The sequence below is a fragment of the Hemiscyllium ocellatum genome, chromosome 3 (genome assembly GCF_020745735.1).
Source record: "Hemiscyllium ocellatum isolate sHemOce1 chromosome 3, sHemOce1.pat.X.cur, whole genome shotgun sequence".
NCBI lineage: Eukaryota > Metazoa > Chordata > Chondrichthyes > Orectolobiformes > Hemiscylliidae > Hemiscyllium > Hemiscyllium ocellatum.
Genome location: NC_083403.1, coordinates 69,937,150 through 69,958,484, shown reverse-complemented (window position 1 = coordinate 69,958,484; position 21,335 = coordinate 69,937,150). Strand labels below are relative to the sequence as shown.

Below are 21,335 nucleotides of genomic sequence, written 5' to 3'. Positions count from 1 at the left end.
AAGGTCCTCATTTTGTTAAGATCACACCCAGAAGGATACCACAGCAATGGTTGTTGATTTGAGTCAGAACATGGCCTACTTCTATAGTATCCTGCCTTCATTTCCACTCACCACTGCAGCCTTTAACATGCTAATTTTTGGGCTATGAATCACTAATGTTGATAGACCTGTCTTTGGGTTTAAGATCCTTACCGTTGGAAAATCAAGTTTCATAGCATCCTCAAGATGGAGCGAAGGCTGCTTCACAAATTGGAATTGAACCTAAATTCTGTTTTTTGCCTTTCGTTTTATAATTTGTTGCTTTGGGCAACATAGACAAGTGTGAAGTTAGAAAATTGACATTATGTTCTCAAAATCATATTCTCCATTTGTTCAGTTATTTTCCAAGTTCCTAACCTTAAAATAGCAGTGTTTAAGTAATTCAACTTCACAAATTCTTTTGCTTAAATTGCTGAATTCCAGAGAATGCTTGAATGCATGGCCTAATGTGTAGCGCAAAGAAGGTTATTGTTCTAATGTTCATCAGTCATTTGTCATTGCTTTTAATTTGTGAGATGAATCTCCACTACATGTCTTTGAGATTAAATATAACAATATGTTTAACCTACCAAGTCAAGTTCAATATAATTTAATTCGTGTCTTTACATTTGATTTGTAAATATTGCTGCAGTCGGTTCTGCTATAATGCGTATTTCTTCAACGCAAATTGGTGATTGAATAATTTAAACCATTATTTATAGAATGCCAACTTTGCTTACCTGTATTGGCTATAACATGATTCCAGTCCCATTGGTTTAAATGGTGCTGCTATTAAGCAATTTTCTTATAATATGGGATCGCATGGTAATGGAACTACCGCGTTATATCAGAACAGACTGTATCTTGAATCCCTGTTTCACTGTTAAATTCTGTCTGCTATAGATATCTTTGCTAAAACAAAACCTGGAAATACAGTTATCCCAGTCCCAAGATTCTTTACAAAATCTACAGTGCCAGTTCAACCGTGAGAGACAGCGACTCACACAGCAAATGGAAGGAATGGAAGAAGAACATAAACGCAAACTGGCATCTATGGAGGATGCACACAGGACTGCTGTCAGAAACCTGGAGGAATCTAAGGATCGAGAATACAAGGTATGTTGTTGGAGTATTACACTTTCAAAGTGTTGAATTGACTTTTTATTTTTCATGTTGTTTTCTTTGTGTAATATCAGATCATTTACTAATCATTAAATAACCAGAATCTGTAGTTATGGAATAATCGTTGGTGACTTTCTCATACTCCACCTCTAAAATAGAAGGTTTATGTATAATGTTGAAAGTTTTCTTGAGAGGATTTAGATTATATCCTTAGGCTATTTATTCCAGTTTTTTAAAAAAATCTCATTTTGCAAGTTGACCATAGAGCACTTTCAAAGTAATTTTGCACTTTTGTCCAATATATAGAAAGATTTTCTTATTTTTCTGTAGCATAAAATTTTGTTGTGAGTCCTGTCTCATAATCCAAATCTTACTCAGAAATTACAAACATTTTTCTTTGGTTACAATGTACGATCATTGTAATTTATATTCACACTCTGCAGTGCATGGCACCGCTTAGTTACGAATGAAGCTTACATACTGTTTGGATCTTGGATAGACATAGAAGTTGATTCAGGAAATAACAACCTGTTTCAGCCCATCTGCTTCTAAAATCCCATGTTTTGATATCTTCAAATTCAAGTTTTACAGGGCTCATCTGGTTAGCCTCTCATCTTCATATCTGCCCAAACTTGGTTCCATGCAACCTCTGCTGTCCATATCCTAATACAGAGTCCCATTTACCCATCACAGCTTGATCACTGACTTATGTTACTTCCTGAATTTCCAGTGCCTCAATTATGAAAATCTCACACTTGCATTTAAATCACTCCATGACTTTACTCCTCTCTCTATCTTGAGACCTTAACCAGCCCTACTTTTTTCTGTGAATTCTGCACTTTTCCACTTGTCTTCTTGCCCATTCCCACTTCCTTTACTAACAGTTGTGCCTTCAACTGTCTTAAAGTGAACATTTAGAATTCCCTTGTCAAACGTTTCCATTTCCCCACCTCTGTCTGAAGATAAAACTTGTCTTTGGCTTATTATCCATTGTTTAATGCTGTTTCAGCATTTGCGTAATTAGACTTCAGTGAAGTTCCTTGTGATATTTTCCTGTGTTAAAGATGTTTTAGAAATACAACATGTCATTGTTGTTCTGTACATATTTGAATTAGCAATATTATTCAGAATGTGAGGGAAAATATTGTGGAAAATTTTTGGGAGGGTTCCAGGGCAACCTCATTCTGCTGAAGGCAGATATATTCTTAAATTGTCATTGAATTGTAGGTAATATTCATGCATACAGTATTTTCCATAGAATATAAACAGTTTACCCAAATCTGAACATAAGATGCTATGTTGAAAAGTATTAAACAAAGGTACAGTTGAGGAAAAGAAAAAGTAAGCCAGCGCTGATTTAAGTATCCATATTTTTCTGCAATTATGTGTCAGTGGCCTCAAAATGTTATAATTGCCTGAATTCATCACATTCAGCAAGGATGTTCCATGAAAGAATTTGGCAATGAATTGCAATTAAATGGTATCTTTTCAAATTGCAGTATCTGGTTTCTCGCAGGTTTGAATTCTCTTTGCAGCTGCTAAGATAACCATTGATATTAATAAGCAATCTATTGCAAATGTTTTCCATAACCAATGAGGCATTTTGTTAATTATATTTCAGCCTTTCTTCCAGAATGCACAATGGCATAATCTTGATGACCAGCTTTATTTAAGCCTACCATGCAATCATTGAAATTTGTTGGAGGAAGGCAGAAAGAAATTTTTGATTTTATCAATGAGTCTATTCTGAATTGCTGAACATGCAGAAAGTCAAAGGAATAGTCCCACATTCTGTGGTATATCTCCTACATGTTGTCCAAAGCAATGAAAAATGCAGAGGGACACGACACCCCTACCCCACCGCCACTTCATGTTCTGCCACCAATCTCTATCTTTGAAATAAATTATGAGTGTTTAAAATGTTGGTTTGCAAAGCTTAGTAAAAGAAATATTCATCTTGGATTAAGCCAACAGAAATGTTTACACCTCCACAAATTAGTGGTTTACACACTGTGGCTGAAGGGTTGTTGCAGTTGTGAAAATTGTGTGTTGGACCGAATAATAATTTTAGGTGGCCCAGTGAATTTGCATTTCATACCTGTGTGCTTCACATCTTGCCCCCTTCCCTATGCTGGCGAAAATGGCATCTGCCAGAAATGAGATATAGTATCTGCATCTGAGTCACATCCACCATTTTAAAAAGCCTCTGGAGTTAGCTGATGACAAACAGCCTAGATCTCAAGCAGGTACTATTGTGATATCTAATTCTCCCACCTATCATTGCCCCATCTCAGAACTTGGAAAGGGCAGGGAGGGAGCTAGTTGTCATCATCTACATTGGTACTAATGGCATTAATCGGAGGAGATAGAGGGTAGTGGTAGACTGGAGGCTTCTGACCAGTGGTGTGCCACAAGGATCAGTGCTGGATCCATTACTTTGCATAATTTATTCAAATAATTTGGATATGAATATAGGAGGCATGGTTAGTAAGTTTGCAGATGACACAAATTGGTGGAATAGTGGACAGTGAAGATGATTATCTCAGAGTACAAAGGGACCTTGATCATATGGGCCAATGTGCAGAAGGGTGGCAGATGGAATTTAATTTAAATGAGTGTGAGGTTTTGTATTTTGGTAAGGCAAACCAGGGCAGGACTTATACAGTTAATGGTAGGGCTCTGGAGAGCGTTGCCAGACAAAGAAACCTGGTTATGGGGGCCCAAGGTGGGGGTGGTGGTGGTGTTGCCGGCAGGTGCATTGTTCCTGAAAAGTGGAGTAGCTGGTAGACAGTGTGGTTTGTGGCTATACAGGACATTTGCGAGGCTGCATCTAGAATACTGCGTACAATTCTAGTCTCCCTTCTATAGGAAAGATGTTGTTAGACTTGAGAGAGTGCAAAAAAGATTTACAAGGATGTTGTTGATTGGAAGGTTTGAGTTATAGAGAGAAGCTGAATAGGTTGGGGCTATGTTCCCTGGAGTGTTGGAGGCTGAGGGGTAACCTTATAGAGGTTTATAAAATCATGAGCGGCATGGATAGGATGAGTAATCAAGATCTTTTCTCCATAGTAGGGGAGTCCAAAACTAGAGGACATAAGTTTGAAGTCAGAGTGGAAAGATTTAAAAAGGACATGAAGGGTAACTTTTTGCACACAGAGGGTGGTGTGTATATGGAACAAGCTGCCGGAGGAAGTGATGGAGGTGGGTACAATTGCATCATTTATAAGGAATCTGGACGGATATACGAATAGGAAGATTTAGAGGGATGTGTGTCAAATGGGACTAGGTCAGTTTAGGATATCCGGTCAGCATGGACAAGTTGGACCAGATAGTCTGTTTCTTTGATATTTGACTCTATAACTAGAGTGGAGGTTCTGTTGAAAAAAATTGAGCAGATAAGATCTAATTAAGAAGTAGAACCTCCAAGGTAACAATCTCAAAGTGAACATAGGCCCCTTAGAAAATGAATCTGGGGAGATGGTTATGAGGAACAAGGAAATCTTAGAGGAGTCAAACATATATATTGCATTAGTCTTTGTAGTGGAAAATATTTCAAACATCTCATTAATATTAATGAATACAGGGGTAGAATTAAGTGTCATCACCATCAGTTGGGAAGTAGTCTCTGACAAACTAATAGAGTTAAAGGCAGATAAGTCCTCTGGCCCTGATGGCCTGCACCCAAGGATCCTTAAACAGGTAACTACAGAGAGCGCGGATGCATTGGGTTATAATTTTCAAAAAGCCCTTGGATTCTGGAGAAGTACCAGAGGATTCAGAGAGAGGGAAATTGAAGATCAAATCTGTAGGGCAATCTCAAATATATGTAAGAATAATGAGGTTGTAATAGGAGATGATTTTAATTTTCCAAACATTGACTGGGACTACTATAGTGTTAAAGTTTTGTATGGTGAAGAATTTGTTAAATGTGTTCAAGAAAATTTTCTTTGTCAATATGTCAATATTCCTACGAAGGAAGAAGCAAAACGTGACCTTTTCTTGGATAATAAGAGCAAGTGACTGAAGTGATAGGGGAACACTTTGAGTCTAGTGATCATAATTCCATTAGTTTTAAAATAGTTATGGGAAAGGATAAGCCTTTATGAAAATCTTATGGAAGGCTTATCCATTGAGGGAAAATAGCTGAATTTTAAGAAAATAATTCATGACTCAGAGCAAAACTGTATTCCAGTGAGGAAGATGGATTCTAAGAAGGGGATAAACCAACTGTGATTAACCAGGGAAGGTAAGGATAGCATCAAATTCAAAGGAAAAGCAACAGTGCAATGCAGCAAAAAGCCAGAGGATTGGGAAACGTTTTAAAATAAAAAGAGCAAAAGACGACCCAAAAAATAATAGAGGAAGAAGGTAGACTTTGAGGATAAGCTTGCAAGTAATATCAGAATAGATGTAAAGAGATCCTTTAAATACAGTCGGTACTTCTATAACGCAATGGTTGTGTTCTTGTGCAACTCCGTGTTACAGAAAAATTATGCTTTAGAAACAGTGCTTAAAGTGCCAGTGATGTAATTGCGTTATAGCCAATGCACATTTTAAAAGTTTGCACTTTAGAAACAGCGTCCGTAATTCGTCAATTGCGTCACAGCAAATTTGTGTTGATGAAAAGCACATTATAGCAGAACGACCTGTGTATAAAAAGGCAGAGAGAGAGAGACCAAAGTCAAGCAGACCCTTTGAGAACGAGACCTGGAAACTATTAATAAAAGACCAGGGAATAGCAGAGAAGCTGAATAAATATGTTGCATCAATACTCACAGTAGAAGACGCACACAAATGATTAAATATTCAAAGGCCAAAAGAGTAAAGGAAACAAATATAATAAGTATAACTAGACAAAAAGTGCTGATGTGGCTAAAGACGATTAAACTTCCTGGACCTGATGAGATGTATCTTAGGTTGTTAAAAGCAGTAGGTACAGAGATAGTGGATGAACTGTTAATAATCCTGTATGAACACTGATTCTGGAAACTGCCTATGTAATACCTGTATTTAAAATGGGAAAGAGTTGAAAAATAGGTGTAGTCTAGTTAGCTGAATGTCTGTAATTGAGAAAATGTTAGAATCTGTTACAAAGAATGTGATAGCAAAACATTTAGAAATACATTATATAATCAAGCAGAGTCAGCATGGCTTCACAAACGGGAAATCACGCCTGACAAATTTATTAGATTTCTTTCAGGAAGGAACAAGCAGAATGGATAAAGGGAAGCAATGTATCTAATGTGTTTAGATTTTCAGAGGCTATTTGAAAAGGTACTACACACTGGCATTCTAGTCCAACAGGTAAAAAGATAGACAAATGGAATGTTAGCCTCTGTTTCAGAGGGAATGGAGTGGGAAAAGGTGGGGTGGTAGATGTCTTGTTAAAACTGTACAAGGCTAGAGTACTGTGAATAGTTTTTGGGCCCAATTCTAAGGAAAGATATGCTGGCATGGGTATGGAGGAACTGTTTTCTGAGGAGAGATTGAGTAGGTTGGGACTGTCACTCATTGGAATTTAGAAAAATGGGATGTCACTTCATTTGAAGCATACGAGATTCTTAGGGGATTTGATAGATTAGATGAAATAAGGTTGTTTCCCCATTGCGCAAGAGTTTAGGACCAGAGTGCATAACCTTAGAATAAGGAATTTCCCTTTTGTAACAAAGTTGAGGAATTTCTTCTCACTGGGTAGCATTTATGTAATTCTTCACCAAGGACGATTGCTGAGGCTAGGTTGTTGTTCAAGGCTGAGTAAGATTTTTAATTAGTAATGGAATCAAGGGTTATGGGGAAAAGACAACAAAGTGGTGTTGAGGATTATCAGAGCAGCCATGATCTCATTGAATGATGGAGCAGACTCGATGGGCTGAATGGAGTGCCTTCTGCTCCCACATTTTATTATAGTATTATGCTAGCCTTCAATTGAAGTGTTGCATTGTGCTTCCAACATCAGGCTGACATAAGTTTTTAACAAGTTTAAAATAAAATTCTTTATTTTCTTGTCTTGCTTCAGTCAATATATTCAGAGATTATCTATGCAGTAGCTGATTTACTAATTCATTGAAATTTTATCTGTGTCCAATTGAAAATTTATGGTCTCAAATTTTCAATATGGATCATGAACTGCTCTGTTCATAAAAGACTGTAGTAACCAGAATGTTGAGTATATTTTGTATCTTGAACTGTAGGCCACTGTGTGAATAAATGTTACTTTTTATGAAAATCTGAAATTTAATTTGCCATCTAATGGTGTTACCTGAAAAGAGCCATTGAAGAAGAAATTGAATGGAGCAGTAAATAATGTAATTGCATTATGTCTTACAGCAATTGGAAGAATGTTTGAACCAGCAACATATGAAAGATATACAAGCTCAAAAGGAAGCTGAGAGAGTGAATCTGGAGGCTTTACAAAAGGAAGCAAAGCAACAACTACAGGAATTGAGGGCAGAGCTGCAGGATGAAGGGAAACTACTGCTTGGTACGTAGATGGTGTTAATCCATTTGTTCAGATATATGGTATTACATCCTTGGAGCTGGTGGATCTTGAAACTGAGCCTTCTTGCTCAGAGGTAGGGAAACTACCAGTGTGCCACAAGAGCCCTCAGCTTGGTATACATGCTTACAATATTCTTCTAATTCAAATGAATTGTTGATATGATTTTGCTGCAATTTTATTAAAGGTGGCATATGTTCCTCTTGAGAAGTCCTGGAGTTTTTTAAAATTCATCTGTGCAGTAAGAGTTGACCTGTGGTCAGCAATTAATTCCCATCTCTAAATGCCTTTGAAAAAGTTGTTCGGAGCCACTGCCTTACACTTCTTCAGTCCATGTGACGTAGGTATACCATGAGTGCTGTAGAGAAGGGAGTTCTAGGATTTTGACCCAGCAAAACAATTAAAGGAACAATTTGGTTCTCGGTCACAATGCAGGTGATAGTGTTTTCATGCGGCTGCTGCACTTATTCTGCTAGATGATCCATGTCACGGGTTGAAAGATTGTTAGAGCAAACTTGTTGAGTTGCTGCATGGAGCCTTGCAGTTGACATCAAAAATACAGCCAATGGAAGGCTTGCAGAGCTGCCCTATCCAACTGCTGATCAGCTGACTTCAGTTAGATTCTAGTTGTCAACTTCTACTGACCTTCCCAGAATTGAAGTGAGCTTTCAGTGGTAACATATCATACCCCATCACTTAAAGTAGTACCAGAATCATTACAGTTCCCTTCAGACTTGCCAAGTTATAGGACTGAAAGTAATCTGGAAGAATTCTGTTACAATTTGACTGAGCAGTCCTGCACATCTGTCTGCTTGATGCCACTCATTGCATCCCTTCCTACTGGTTGAAATAAGCCATAGCTAGTGAACTCAGTCTTGGCATCCTAGAAGTATAAGCTATCAGCTGCAACTGTTGAATTGGACTGAAAGAATTAACTTCAGAAATATCAATGTTTCACTGAGAAGGCCAACACTGCTTTTGCATTTTAGAATGTCTAACCTCACTCAGATTCTGGGACTAACACTTTGATTCCCAGGAAGTAAATAAATGAAAATATATGGAAATGCCTTTTAAATTTTATTTCCAGATTTTAAATAAATAATTTCCACTCTGTCATCGATCTTAAAGCAATTATTCCGTTTTGTATGAATAGAAATGTGTTCCCCAGAAGAAATAATGTGATTTCATAGATCTGTTTTAAGATGGTGAGATATTTAATTTTACCGATAAACAGTGTCTCTCGTAGTGGCTTGGTGTGCCTCTCATTCCAGGCATGAATCTCTTTCAGCCATATTCTTAGATTGTCCATTTTACACTTACAACGTGGATACATTAACTCATTTTTAGATTGTTCATTTCTGTGCATAACCGGCGTATCATTGAATTTTGCTGTTTAGATAAAGGATATTCAGTCAATCGAGCGAATGGCTATTCAGTTAAAGCCATTCTATTGCCCTACCAGCATATTTGAATCTTTTAATCAAATGTTTATCTGCTTCCTTTTGAAACATATTGTAAGTTCTGTTTGAAGTAATATTTCTGGCGGGACATTCTGTTCTAATTTGCATCTTAGTAAATAGCTCTCTGTCTATATCTGCTTAGCTTTGTAAATGGTTTTGTCCTTTACCTTATCAAAATCACCCATAATGTAGAGCATTTCTTCCCTTTCTTAAAATTGTTGGGAAAATGCATTCCCATTTTAAAATAACATGTATTGCAATGTTAATAAATAATTGTTTGTACTTTACTGCAGAATAGTTAATCTTCTGTTAGACAAAAATCAATTGAACACCAAGTTAGTTTTAGGTCCCTAGTGATCATCAGGATAAAGAACAAGAAGAAAATGTCACAGCATTCTTATTTTTAATATGCAAAACTTGAAAAAAAACGCAAGGGTGATATTACATTCTTTATGATATTTACTTTCTAAAAGATTCAGACAATGGGCTTATGCTCGAAACGTCGAATTCTCTATTCCTGAGATGCTGCCTAACCTGCTGTGCTTTGACCAGCAACACATTTGCAGAAAAGATTCAGACAGTAGAGTTATTTTAAAAATGTCATTATAAGATGCAAATAATCTTGACAACCTTGTTTTCCTTTCTCTTATAAGTTTGTTTCCTCAGTTCATATATTTGCACAACAGCTTAGACATATGTTAAGATGTTTAAAATATCAATGCCATATTGTATGATCTTTCCAGCCTCTCTGCGTTCAGATCTCAACTATCAACATTCTGTTGCACTGGATAAACTGAGGCAAAATAACCAGCAGGAAATGGCAGCTGTGAGGATGGAATTAGATCAGACTGTTGAGCAGCACAGACAGCAGGTGGGTTAGTTTATTCTATATTTTAAAAGAAAAGCATTTATATACTGTTATTCCACATATCGAAGAATGATTCTGGATGTGGAACTACTTAGACATGATATTCAGAATGGTTTAGTTCAAATATAATTGTCTTACCACAGAATGAGATTTATGTTTCGATAATTGATGTGACCTTGAAGTTAAACCAGAAGACCAAAGTGATTTTTGTTTTGAATTGCATAATATTTTTATTGAAATTTTATTTCTATGTTTGTTGCCATTGCAGTACAGTCTCTGACCATTGGAGTAAAGTACATTCACTTCTTGGTGGTTGTTCGCACAGATGCACAAAAATAATAGAGAGAGATTCTTTGATTGGACATTTTTTTTCTCTTTGTGTGTAATATGCCCTTCTTGCAGAGTCTCCAAATTGATGTGAATTAAGAATTATACGCTGGGAATTGTGAATATTGCTCTATTTTGTTGATTTATCCTCACTTCATTATCTCTTGCGCTTTAAAATAACTCTCTATCAGCCAACATCATATTAATATCTAAAATCCACCTATGCGCACTTCAAATTGGATGCAATTTGCCAATAAGTAATTATATCGTAAAATTTGTACTGACACAAATGAATTTCTTTTTAAAAGTTGTATGTGTTAGTTGAGAACTCTCCAATTGCATTTTCCTTTTGTGCAGTTTATCACTAAGTTAATTGAAAATGTTATGGGAAACATAACAACTTTGTGAATGATTCTGACAAATTAAACTTTTGCTTCTTTCAAAAATGATGGTACCTGCACTTGAAACTCGTTATGGTCATCTGTGTTTGTTTAGAAAATTAAATACAGAGTCATTCAATTATACCAATGAGATTATTTGTATATTTCCAACCTAATTAACTTCTTAACAGGATGATTTATGACTCCCATCTGATCACCAATTGCAGAGACATTATGTCCTTGCAAATTAGTTGAAATGCTATAATGGGGAATAATTAAAAGGATGGTGAGCAGTTATTTGGTAAGTGCAGAAGAATTGTTCTTTTACATTTATGGAATTGTTAATTGCTTTTAGTACACAGTCAAAGATTCAGACCTAGTTTTGATTGCTGTGTTGGGTGTGCAGAGTCAGGAGTCACCCTAGTTACATGAAACCAAACTTTAAAAATCATTGTCTGCACTTAAAAGTTTTTGGTCTAGGGATTTGGGGCAGGCTAAATTGCGATAGAGGTGACCCAGGAAGGACTTGAGGATATCAGTTCCCACTGGGCTGGGCAATAGGCTTGCTTCACAATGGTCAAAGTTTAAAAATAATGTTTAAAAGTTAAAAGTGTACATTTTAAAAACAAAGTTTAAGGAGCAAAAGTAACTCCCCTTGCTCAAACTATGTCACCCTTTTCTCTTCTACCAATCTCTGTGACCTCTCATGCACCGTTGCCTTCTGATAATCTCTATGGTCCTGGATAGTCCCTATGCTCATCCCCACAGTCTTAATCCTGTGCTGTCCTATGTCATCCGTCATCCCATTGCTTTTTATAGGGCCTATGTGAATTTACACCTTCCTAACCATAACACTTAGCCATGTTTTTTGCCATGCCAACTCAGTTAGTATTTCAACATGGGCTAATCTGAGGCAACATGCTGACAGTGTCTATTGATGATGCCACTATTAGAGGGAACAAAATACTGGTAACAAAAAAATGTCAATACGATCGAAATTACTTCAACTGATCCCTTGTGAAAACAAGCATGTTACTTAAGTGCTTAACCTTTATACGCTTAACTCCTTGTGTCAAGAATACAATGCCATTCAAAAAGCAATTGGAGTTATCCATCAATATGCATCCCAGTTTTTTTCTTTACTTTGTCACGTTCCATGAATGAATATCGGCAGCAAATGTTGGCTCAACCAGCAACACTCACATCCCATGAATGAAGTCTTTAAAAAGTGGACATCACCAGCTATGTCAGCATTTATTGACCATCCCTTATAGCCCAGAGAAAGTTAAACATTGACCACAATGCAGTGTGTCAGGAATCACATGTGCATCAGACCAATTAAGTATGGCAGATTTCCTTAAGTAAAGAATATGATTGAAGCAGTTGGATTTTTACAACAGTTGACAGAGTTTACATGGTTACCATTAACTGGCCTTTTATTCCCATTTTTATTGAACTCAAATTTCACCATCTGCCATTGTCTCTACCACATTTTGCCAGAACACCAATCTAGGATTCTATAAATTTCTATTCCATCACTATGCCACTGTCTCTCTCCTTGTCATTGTTCGTTCAGGAAATCAGTCACTCAACACAACTTCTTTAATGGTTTTATATGAACAGGCATTCTGAAACAGCTGTTTTTTATAACTCCAATTTTTTTGGATTGTTTATTGAGAACTTTGCCTGTCCTACAGTGTTTATACACGTCTAACACACAAACCTGCCTTTTCACAGTTCCAACGGCTGCCTATTTCCAACAAACATTCCTTAATGTTCTCAAAGAATGCCTTAGCTCGACTAAACTTGTCCCAGGACTAGATTTGAAGGAGTACTGTACAATTCGAATGGGATATATATATAAAACATTCCTCAACTCTCACCCCTCACACATACCCTCACCTCTCCTCAACCAGCATCCTATGAGGACCATTTGTATTCTCTCTGAAAAAGTACCTTTTTCTTTCTGTTACTCCCTTCTGTGAAAATTTAATTTGAGTCATGAATTTAATCTTTGTGATTGTATTTGTGAATAGGAACTGATGAATAGAATGAGCTGAATGGAGCTGTTATTTTAATAAAATTTTCATAATTGATGCACATTGTGTTTATGGATTTTTTTGATGGGGGAAATGGAATTAAAATTTGAGCCATTTGGTCCCTTTAGAGCTTTTTGGAATTTCTCATGTTAATCCACAGACATAATCCATTCCCTTCACCACCAACACTCAATAACAGCAGTGTGTGCTATCTACAAGATACACTGCAGAAATTCACCAAGGCTCCTCAGACAGCACTTTCCAAACTCACAACCACTCCCATCTAGAAGAACAAGGCAGCAGGCACATGGAAACACCAATAGCTGCAGGTTCCCCTCCAAGACACTCACCAAATTGACTTGGAAATGCATCGCCATTCCTTCATTGTCACGAGGTTGAAATCCTGGAATTCACTCTCTAATGGCATTGTGCATCTATCTACAGCACATGGACTGCAACAGTTCAAGAGGGCATCTCAACATCATCTTCTCAAGGGCCAGTAAATGCTGGCCAGGTAGTGTTGCCCATGACCCACAAGTGAATAAAAAAAATTGGGTGGATGCTGTGCATCCTCTTGAGTGAGTTTAGAAATGGATGCACATTTCATAAAATTACACCTTTATGCTTGTTAATATATAGAACTATTTTTATAATCCAGAAGAAAGAATTATTGAGCAGAATATCTAATCTACAAGAGGAGGTACGGCGTTGTGAAGACCATATAAAAGAACTGAATGAGGAGAGCCTGTCTATGCATGACAATTTAAGCACCTTGACCAAAGAGCTAGAGTACAAAGGGAATGAAGTTCTGAAGATACGAAGTGAAGTCAACCAGAAAATTAGGTAAACCATTTGGATGGTGGTATACAGTTTTGATAAAAAAGAACCTTTATGTTTGGTTAATTATTTTGAACATTTCTTTACAGATCAGGTTTTATAAAGAAAAGTTCTCATCAGAAAAAAAACATGATTGCAATTGGAAATAGAAATATTGAATGTCGCACTTCATAATTTTTCAAATATACAATATCCAGCACAGGAATCAATTTGTAATTTAAATAAATGAATCAAAATCTAGCTTCTGCAAGCATTGAAAGATGAGGTTTAAAAGTGTTGCCTTTGGTTACAACTCTTCTAACCCCTTCATGTTCTCCTTAGTTAGGAGACAGCTGGCTAATTCTTGATTCCTTCTTACTTTGTGATGAGAATTTGAGACTGGTTAAATATTTGTTCCGTTTGTTTGGTTTAACATAAATTATCCACTTATGATGTTTAATTTACAATTGATTGGTGGATTAAGTGATGCAAAGTGATATTTACAAACATGAGACATGAAAAAGAAATGTGCAAATTATTCTTGACAACAACGCACAGTTGCTCTAGGAGTCTGCAGACTTGACATGCCAACGTTAAACTGACATATTCACTTCCAGCATCTCCAGTTATTGCTACACATGAACCAGCGGCTAGAGAAGTTAGAGGAATGTGGCTTGACGATGTCAATGAATTTCTCTTCTCTCCACTAGAAATTGTTGGCCCTTTAGAAGATACCTCTCCATAGATGCTGCCAAACCTTTAGTACTTTGAAAGATGCCTGTTATTTATATGTGAATTTTGACTTTGTGACATAAATGCTAAATATGGGATTGATGAAGGTAGTTGGGTGCATGGGCTTTCAAAAACTGTGTTCAAGCACCAAATTCGGGTTTGATCGAGGAATTTCGAAGAGTAAGATTATCTATTTTGGTAGGAAGAACAGATGTGCAAACTGTTTTTAAATGATTGGAAGTTTTAGATATGTAAATTAGTGAGGGCTAACATACAGGTGCACCAAGCTATCATGTAAGCTAATGAAATGTTAGCTTTTATCACAAGAGGATTTGAGTACAGGCATAATGAAGTTTTGCTTCAGTCATATAAAAGCTTGGAAAGACCACACCTGGAGTACTGTGTACAGCTTTGATCTGCTTAGCTCAGGAAAGATATCCCTCCCATAGAAGGAGTACAGTGGAGGTTCACCAGACTTGTTCCTGGAACAGTGGGACTGTGCAATGAAGAGACGTTAGGCAAAATGGACCTGTGTTCTCGAGAGTTGCAAAAAATAAGAGCTGATCTCATTGAAAACTACAGAATAGCTAAACAGAGGAGAGAGTAAGATGCTCTCCCTGGTGTAGGGTTGAGAATCAGGAGGCACAATTTAAAAATGGGAGGGACACCACTTAAAACCAAGTTGTGGAGAAATTTCTTTCCTCAGATGGTGATGAATCTTTGGAATTCTCTTCATCAGAGGTCTGTGGAAGTTTGCTGCTCAAGTACGTTTAAAGTAGGGGTTGACTTTTTTAAAATTCCCAGTGGTGTAACAGGTTATTAGGATAGTGTGAGGAGTGGGGGGGGGGGGGGGGGGGGGGGAGGGAGAAAGCAAGTGTTTGATCAGGCATGTTATATTTGATGACACAGTGGCTGAATGGCCTGAATTATCTTAAGAATTGGAGCACATGGGATTAAAGGTACATTAACTTTGCAGAAACAAAATTGGTTGAAGGATTGAAAGCAGACTATATTAGAAGACAGTATCTTTGAAATTGAAGGCAAATTGGAGTAAGATCCCCCATGGACAGGTGTTGGGATTAGTTTTATTTCTTATAAATTAATTTGTAGATTCAGGCACTTGGGATGTAATTTCACAGGCTGAAGTGAACATGAATCTGGCATGTAGAAATTCATGAATAGAATAGCTACAGACTTCAGGAGGATATGGACAAATCAGTAATGTGAACAAAAACATAAATGGTTAAATGCAAAGAAGTGAAAAAGTACACTTTGAAAATGCATCCAATTTTTACACTTAAGATTTAAACAATGCCTTCAGAATCTCACTAGTCAGTATCATTACTTTATTTCTATGCAATCACAACTCACTTTTATGCAGCTTCTCAATTCTCTTCTCCTTCCCTGAGAAATGAGATGGCACCAATTTTTGAGTTGAAAGTCAGAGCAGGCCAGCAGAAAGTTGCAGCTCACTGCTTCCTTCTCTGGGCCTTAGTGCAGTCCCACCTTCCTCACAACATCACTGCGTGCTCCATGGACACTATCTGCCCCCGTATTCCATCCACACAAGTCAGTCGTGAGCACCCGCGAGTGCCATGACATCATTGTGCCTACTGTTGGACGAAGTCACACACCACTTCAGCCCTTCAGTACCTGATATTGGAGCTTAGGCACATCAAGGATTTGTATTTTACTATCCTGCTTTGTGTATAGGGACATACACACATCTTATACATCTACACAGGATGCATCTTATGGCTTTTGGTTTACTACTTCAGCAGTTATTAATTTTGTGCTCACTTGGAGGCTGCCAACCTTCGTGATTTGCAGTCCTTTTAACATTGAAGAAGAAACACCCAATTTTTCATGGTTCCCCAGAACACTGAACAGTAAAGGAAATGGCCATGATGTATACAGTAGTGAGAGTGGTTGATAGGTTTTGATGACAGACTTATCCAGTGGCACAGCAAGTCTGAGTAGTGGCTCTGTGAGTATGAGGTAGCAGAAAAGAGGATGCTGGCACTTAACCTTTCAGTAGATAATTAACCTTCTTCCCATACTGAGAAAACCAAGCAGCTCACATGCCATTCCCTGCCCCAAGAGCCCAGTGCATTGTAAAGGAGGTGAAGAGTGGAAGATTGCATGAGAAAAAAAACACCATGGTTCCTGGCTGTGTATCTCACTTGGAAAAGCTTTTTGTCTCAAATGGGAAAATTCAGTTGATTTAGAACAAAAACGAGGAGTTTATGTTCAAGCCATAGCAAAATAAAAACTGGTTAGACTCCAGCTGACGTATTACGACCAACTCTGAGTAACTTATGAAGGATGTCAAAGTAACAAAGAATGTGGAGATTTACTAGTAAGGTAGCATAGGTAAAATAATTCACTTACTGAAACCGAGATTGAGTTTATCTCCTTAGATAAGGAAAAGTATTTCCAGGGATATAAGGTTCATATGAATATAAGACGTGGGAGCTGAAATAAGCAATTTGGTCCCTTGACTCTGCTCTATCTTTCAGCAAGATCGTAATTATTTGTCAATCAAAGATCCACCTCATGCAGAATCACCGTTTCCTTTAAATTCCTTGCTGCGCAAGAATATACTGATCTCTCTTAGATTGAGAATTTCAAATATTCACAACTCTTTGAGTGAAAACATTGCTCCTTTGTTATGGACCAGGCCAGACCACTCAAAACATTCTTGAGAAGGCAGCTCAGACCATAACTTTGCAATTTGTTTCAGTAAGTGTACAGTGAAACTACCCGGAGTAAGTTAGCGAGATTGACTACCAGGTTTAGAACAGACAAAAAATTTATTCACAAAATTACACAATGAAACACAAGCAACCGAATAAAGAACCTTGACAGAACTCAGTCTATCCAAACTAGACTTGATTATACTGTTCCAAATATACACAACAGACCCAATAAACACATCCTCTTGAAAAACAGTATAAATGGAACAGATGCTTACAGGTTGAACTTAGAGAGGCCGAAGGAGAGAGAGAGAGTTTCCAGTCAGCTCACTGTTGAACTCTCAACTAGTTCTATACTAAACTAAACTGCTTAGCTAAAGAGCTGACCATTCCCCTTTCATTCTACAGGTCACTTTTAAAACATGACCACTTTGGCCTGACTTCTCATCTATTTACATATAAACAAAAGGCCTCTCAAAATCCTTTTCATCTCTGTACGAAACCAGACTGATCGGAGCCCAGCATGGTTTATTACCCCTCTGAGAGAAAAAAAATCAAGGACAGAGTATCCTTGAGCCAAGGAGCAGCGTTTAGAAAAGAAAGGACTAGCTTTAGAAAGGACACCTTATCTGAGTCAGAAATGGTGGATTCCTTACTCTACGACACTGATTCCATGCAGTCAAAAAATGGAGGAAAGATTTGCCCAGTTATGCTTGAAAGAATTTAACATGTTTCAGTTAAATCACTCCTCATTCTTCTAAATTCCTGGAAATATATTCCTGGGGCAGTTCCTCTTAGGTCATTCAAGGAACCATTCTAATGAGCATTTGTTTCATTTTATCCTGCAGCAATTGTGCCCTTCCTTCGGGAAGAAGACAAAACTTCACCAATATAATTCTAGTAAGACTGCTTTATCCTTAAACTCTAATCAATTCGACACAATAAACTAATATCCTGGGGATCCAAGATGGCGGCGACCCAGCAAGACTGAGTCCACAGTGCTCTACCCAAAACTTGGGAAAAGTGGGCTATCCACCCCCACCACACTCACTAAACCATTTATAATAGTTGTTAACCTTAAATAGTTACCTATTAGTACATTTAAATAGTCTAATACTAGCTGGAAAATGAGTAAAGGGAAGGGAACAGGCGGCTCTAAGAAAGCAGGGACCCCTCCCCCACCCTCTCCCTCTTCAGCTGCAACAAAGGTGTCTTCAGCTGCTTCAGGAGATTTACCAATGAAGATGAGCTTTGAGGAGATGTTTGCCAGGTGGGAGGCGAAGATTGATGCTTTTATCGATGAGTCTCGGCAGAGCAGAGAAGCACTATCAGCCGAGCTGCAGAAGCAGGGCAGAGACATTCAGGAATTGGAGTGCCGAGTCAGAGAGGTGGAGTCGAAGGCCGCAGCCTCAGAGACTGGGATAAAATCAACAGCCGACCACATCCGTTTTCTCGAGAATCGAGTCCAGAACCTAGAAAACCACATTGATGACCTCGAAAATCGATGTCGTAGAAAAAATATTCGGTTGTTGGGCCTTCCCGAGCAGGAAGAGGGAGGCCAGCTGACAGCATTCTTAGAGCATTGGCTGCCACAACTTTTAAATCTGCATAATGGATCAGGCCAGGTAAGGGTAGAATGGGCCTACCGGGTCACAGTACGTGGGCCCGGCTCAACCCAGCGCCCACGCCCGGTCCTGTTCCAGCTGCAGAGCTATAGGGAGAGGCAGATGCTCCTGGAAGCCTCAAGAAATCTGGGAAAAGATCCCCAAGCTATGACCCACAAAGGATCCAGGATCATGCTGTTCCAGGACTTCTCCCCAGCTTTGGTCCGAAAGAGGAAGGCATTCGATGAGGCGAAGAAGCGTTTAAGGGACTTAAATATCCAGTACTCCTTACGATATCCAGCGACGCTACGCCTTAGCCACAAAGGATCCATATATAACTTCGGATCACCGGAGAAGGCTAAGGAATTCTTGGACTCTCTTAAATAAGCTGTAAGAGATTGTGGACGCTGGTCTGCCTTTCCCATTATTTTGGTTTACATCCCTTCATCTTTTCTTATCTTTCCCCCTATGTGTGTATGTATATATATATGTTGGGGCGTTTGGTTAATGTTGATGGGGGGAGGTGGTTACCTTATTCTATTTTACTTCTGTTTTTAGGAGCGGGGTTGTTTTTCTTTCCCCTGTTATTTTGTGGTATTATATTTAAGTATTACGTGTTGAGATTGTAATCTTATAGTTATATATGGTATTAATATTCCCAAATATATTTAGGTGTGGGTGGGGGTGGGGTGTTCACTGTTAACTCTAGCTTTATATTATATTTGAATTCTCCTCATTTTATTGAGGAACACCTGGGTCAAGGGTGGGGCACTGGTTGGAAGAGGGTAAGATGGACTGTGGGAGAGGAAGTGACGCTCCCTGGGAACAAGGGAGAAAATCTCCAATTCGGAATGTTTTATATTTTTTATACTTAGAAAGAGTTTTTTGTTATATTGTTTTGAGTGTATCAGAGAATCTTTACTTTTGTAAATCTTGTATGCTCCATGCTCGGGATGTTCTAGATAGGGTTTCCCCTCCCGAGGGGTCTCGGATCTGTCCAGATGATTATGGCTGAACAGTCGGTTAAGTGGTGCACCTGGAATGTCAGGGGGAGTAATTCGCCAGTTAAAAGGAAGAAAATATTATCAAATCTTAAGAAGGAGAGAGTTGATATAGCTCTCCTACAGGAGACACACCTGTCGGATAAAGAACACTTAAAATTACGACAGGGCGGATTTGATCAGGCCTTTTTTTCCTCTTTTAATTCAAAAAGCAGGGGAGTCGTTATCCTTGTCCGGAAGAACTTCCCTTTGAAAATTCTAAATCAGATAAAAGACGAATCTGGACGATATATTTTGATTAAAGCCCTCATAAATGGAGAGGAATATGGGATCTTAAATGTATACTGCCCCCCGGCACACCCCTTTAAATTCATAACGGAAGCTTTTTCAAAACTGATGGCCTTTGGTGCCCGTCATACAATTATAGGGGGAGACTTTAATTGTATTATGGATCCGGAAATAGACAGGATTCCCAAGAGTGCCGCTGGAGTATCTCCCAGATCTAGACAACTGGCGGACCTGAATAAAGAATTAGGATTGGTAGATGTATGGAGATGTCTCCATCCACAGGGTAGAGATTTTTCTTTCTACTCTAATCCACATAAATGTCACACAAGAATTGATATGTTTTTTGCCCCATCGATTTTTCTAAACTCTATAGCAACCTGTAAAATAGGTACTATAGCAATCTCTGACCATGCCGCTGTATACATGGAAACTAAGGTAAAGAACAATGGGACATCTGCTCGGCATTGGCGTATGGACCCCTTCCTGATAAAAGATAGCAAATTTTTAAAGTACTTCTCCCAAGAACTTAAAACTTTTTTAGAAATTAATACTGGTACGGCTAGCAATCCGTCAATGATGTGGGAGACCATCAAAGCTTATGCACGAGGTTTGATCATCTCCTATTCAGCGACCCAGAGGAAAATGAAGGGAGAGCAACAGCGTCTGCTCGAAGCTCGCCTAAAAGCAGCCGAAACAGCATACGCTGATAGACCTTCTATCACAAAATTGCAGAGGATTACAGCTCGTAGGACAGCTTTAAACACCGTGCTTACTCAAATGGCTAAAAGGGAAATATTATTTGCGAAACAAAGATTATATGAATATGGCGACAAACCGGGTAGATACTTAGCATTTCTTGCAAAGAAAAAGAAAGCCCCTCAAACTATTCCGACCATCAAGGAAAGTACAGGTACCCTGACTCATGATCATAAAAAGATCAATGCGACCTTTAAAGAATTTTATTCTGAACTATATAGATCGCAGGATTGTGAAGATAGGATTAGGAGGATGCAGTCATTTTTTAAAAATTTGACCTTCCCGGGCCTGACTCCAGAACAGGTGTCGGCCCTAAATACCCCTTTAACAGTCCAAGAAATACTTGAGGCAATTAGGCAACTTCAGAGCGGAAAAGCACCGGGCCCGGATGGTTTTCAAGCTGAATTCTATAAAGAATTTACAAGAATATTGGTTGACCCACTTATGGATATGTATAATTTTGCGCATAGTCAGGTCTGTCTCCCGCCCACGCTGAAAGAAGCAAATATTTCTCTTATCCTCAAAAAAGGAAAAGACCCAGAAGATTGTGCATCTTACAGACCAATATCCTTACTAAATGTAGACTTTAAAATTCTCTCAAAAATGTTAGCACTAAGACTAGAAAGGGTACTGCCATATATTATAAAGGAGGACCAGACGGGATTTATTAAGGGCCGCAGATCATCCAATAATATCAGAAGGGTCTTGAATATGATCCAAGCCTGTCATCAG

The 21,335-nt window shown here is 38.2% G+C and overlaps 1 protein-coding gene across 5 annotated transcripts in view; it reads left to right on the top strand.

Moving 5' to 3' along the window:
- Positions 1 to 21,335, top strand: part of fam184ab (family with sequence similarity 184 member Ab) — a 151,520-nt gene that overhangs the window by 108,217 nt on the left and 21,968 nt on the right. For all 5 annotated transcript variants that reach the window (XM_060850857.1, XM_060850850.1, XM_060850840.1 and 2 more), the window contains exons 10-13: positions 922 to 1,134; positions 7,468 to 7,621; positions 9,840 to 9,967; positions 13,369 to 13,553. In XM_060850857.1, coding sequence (XP_060706840.1) covers positions 922 to 1,134; positions 7,468 to 7,621; positions 9,840 to 9,967; positions 13,369 to 13,553 — 680 coding nt within the window. The remainder of the gene's footprint in view (positions 1 to 921; positions 1,135 to 7,467; positions 7,622 to 9,839; positions 9,968 to 13,368; positions 13,554 to 21,335) is intronic.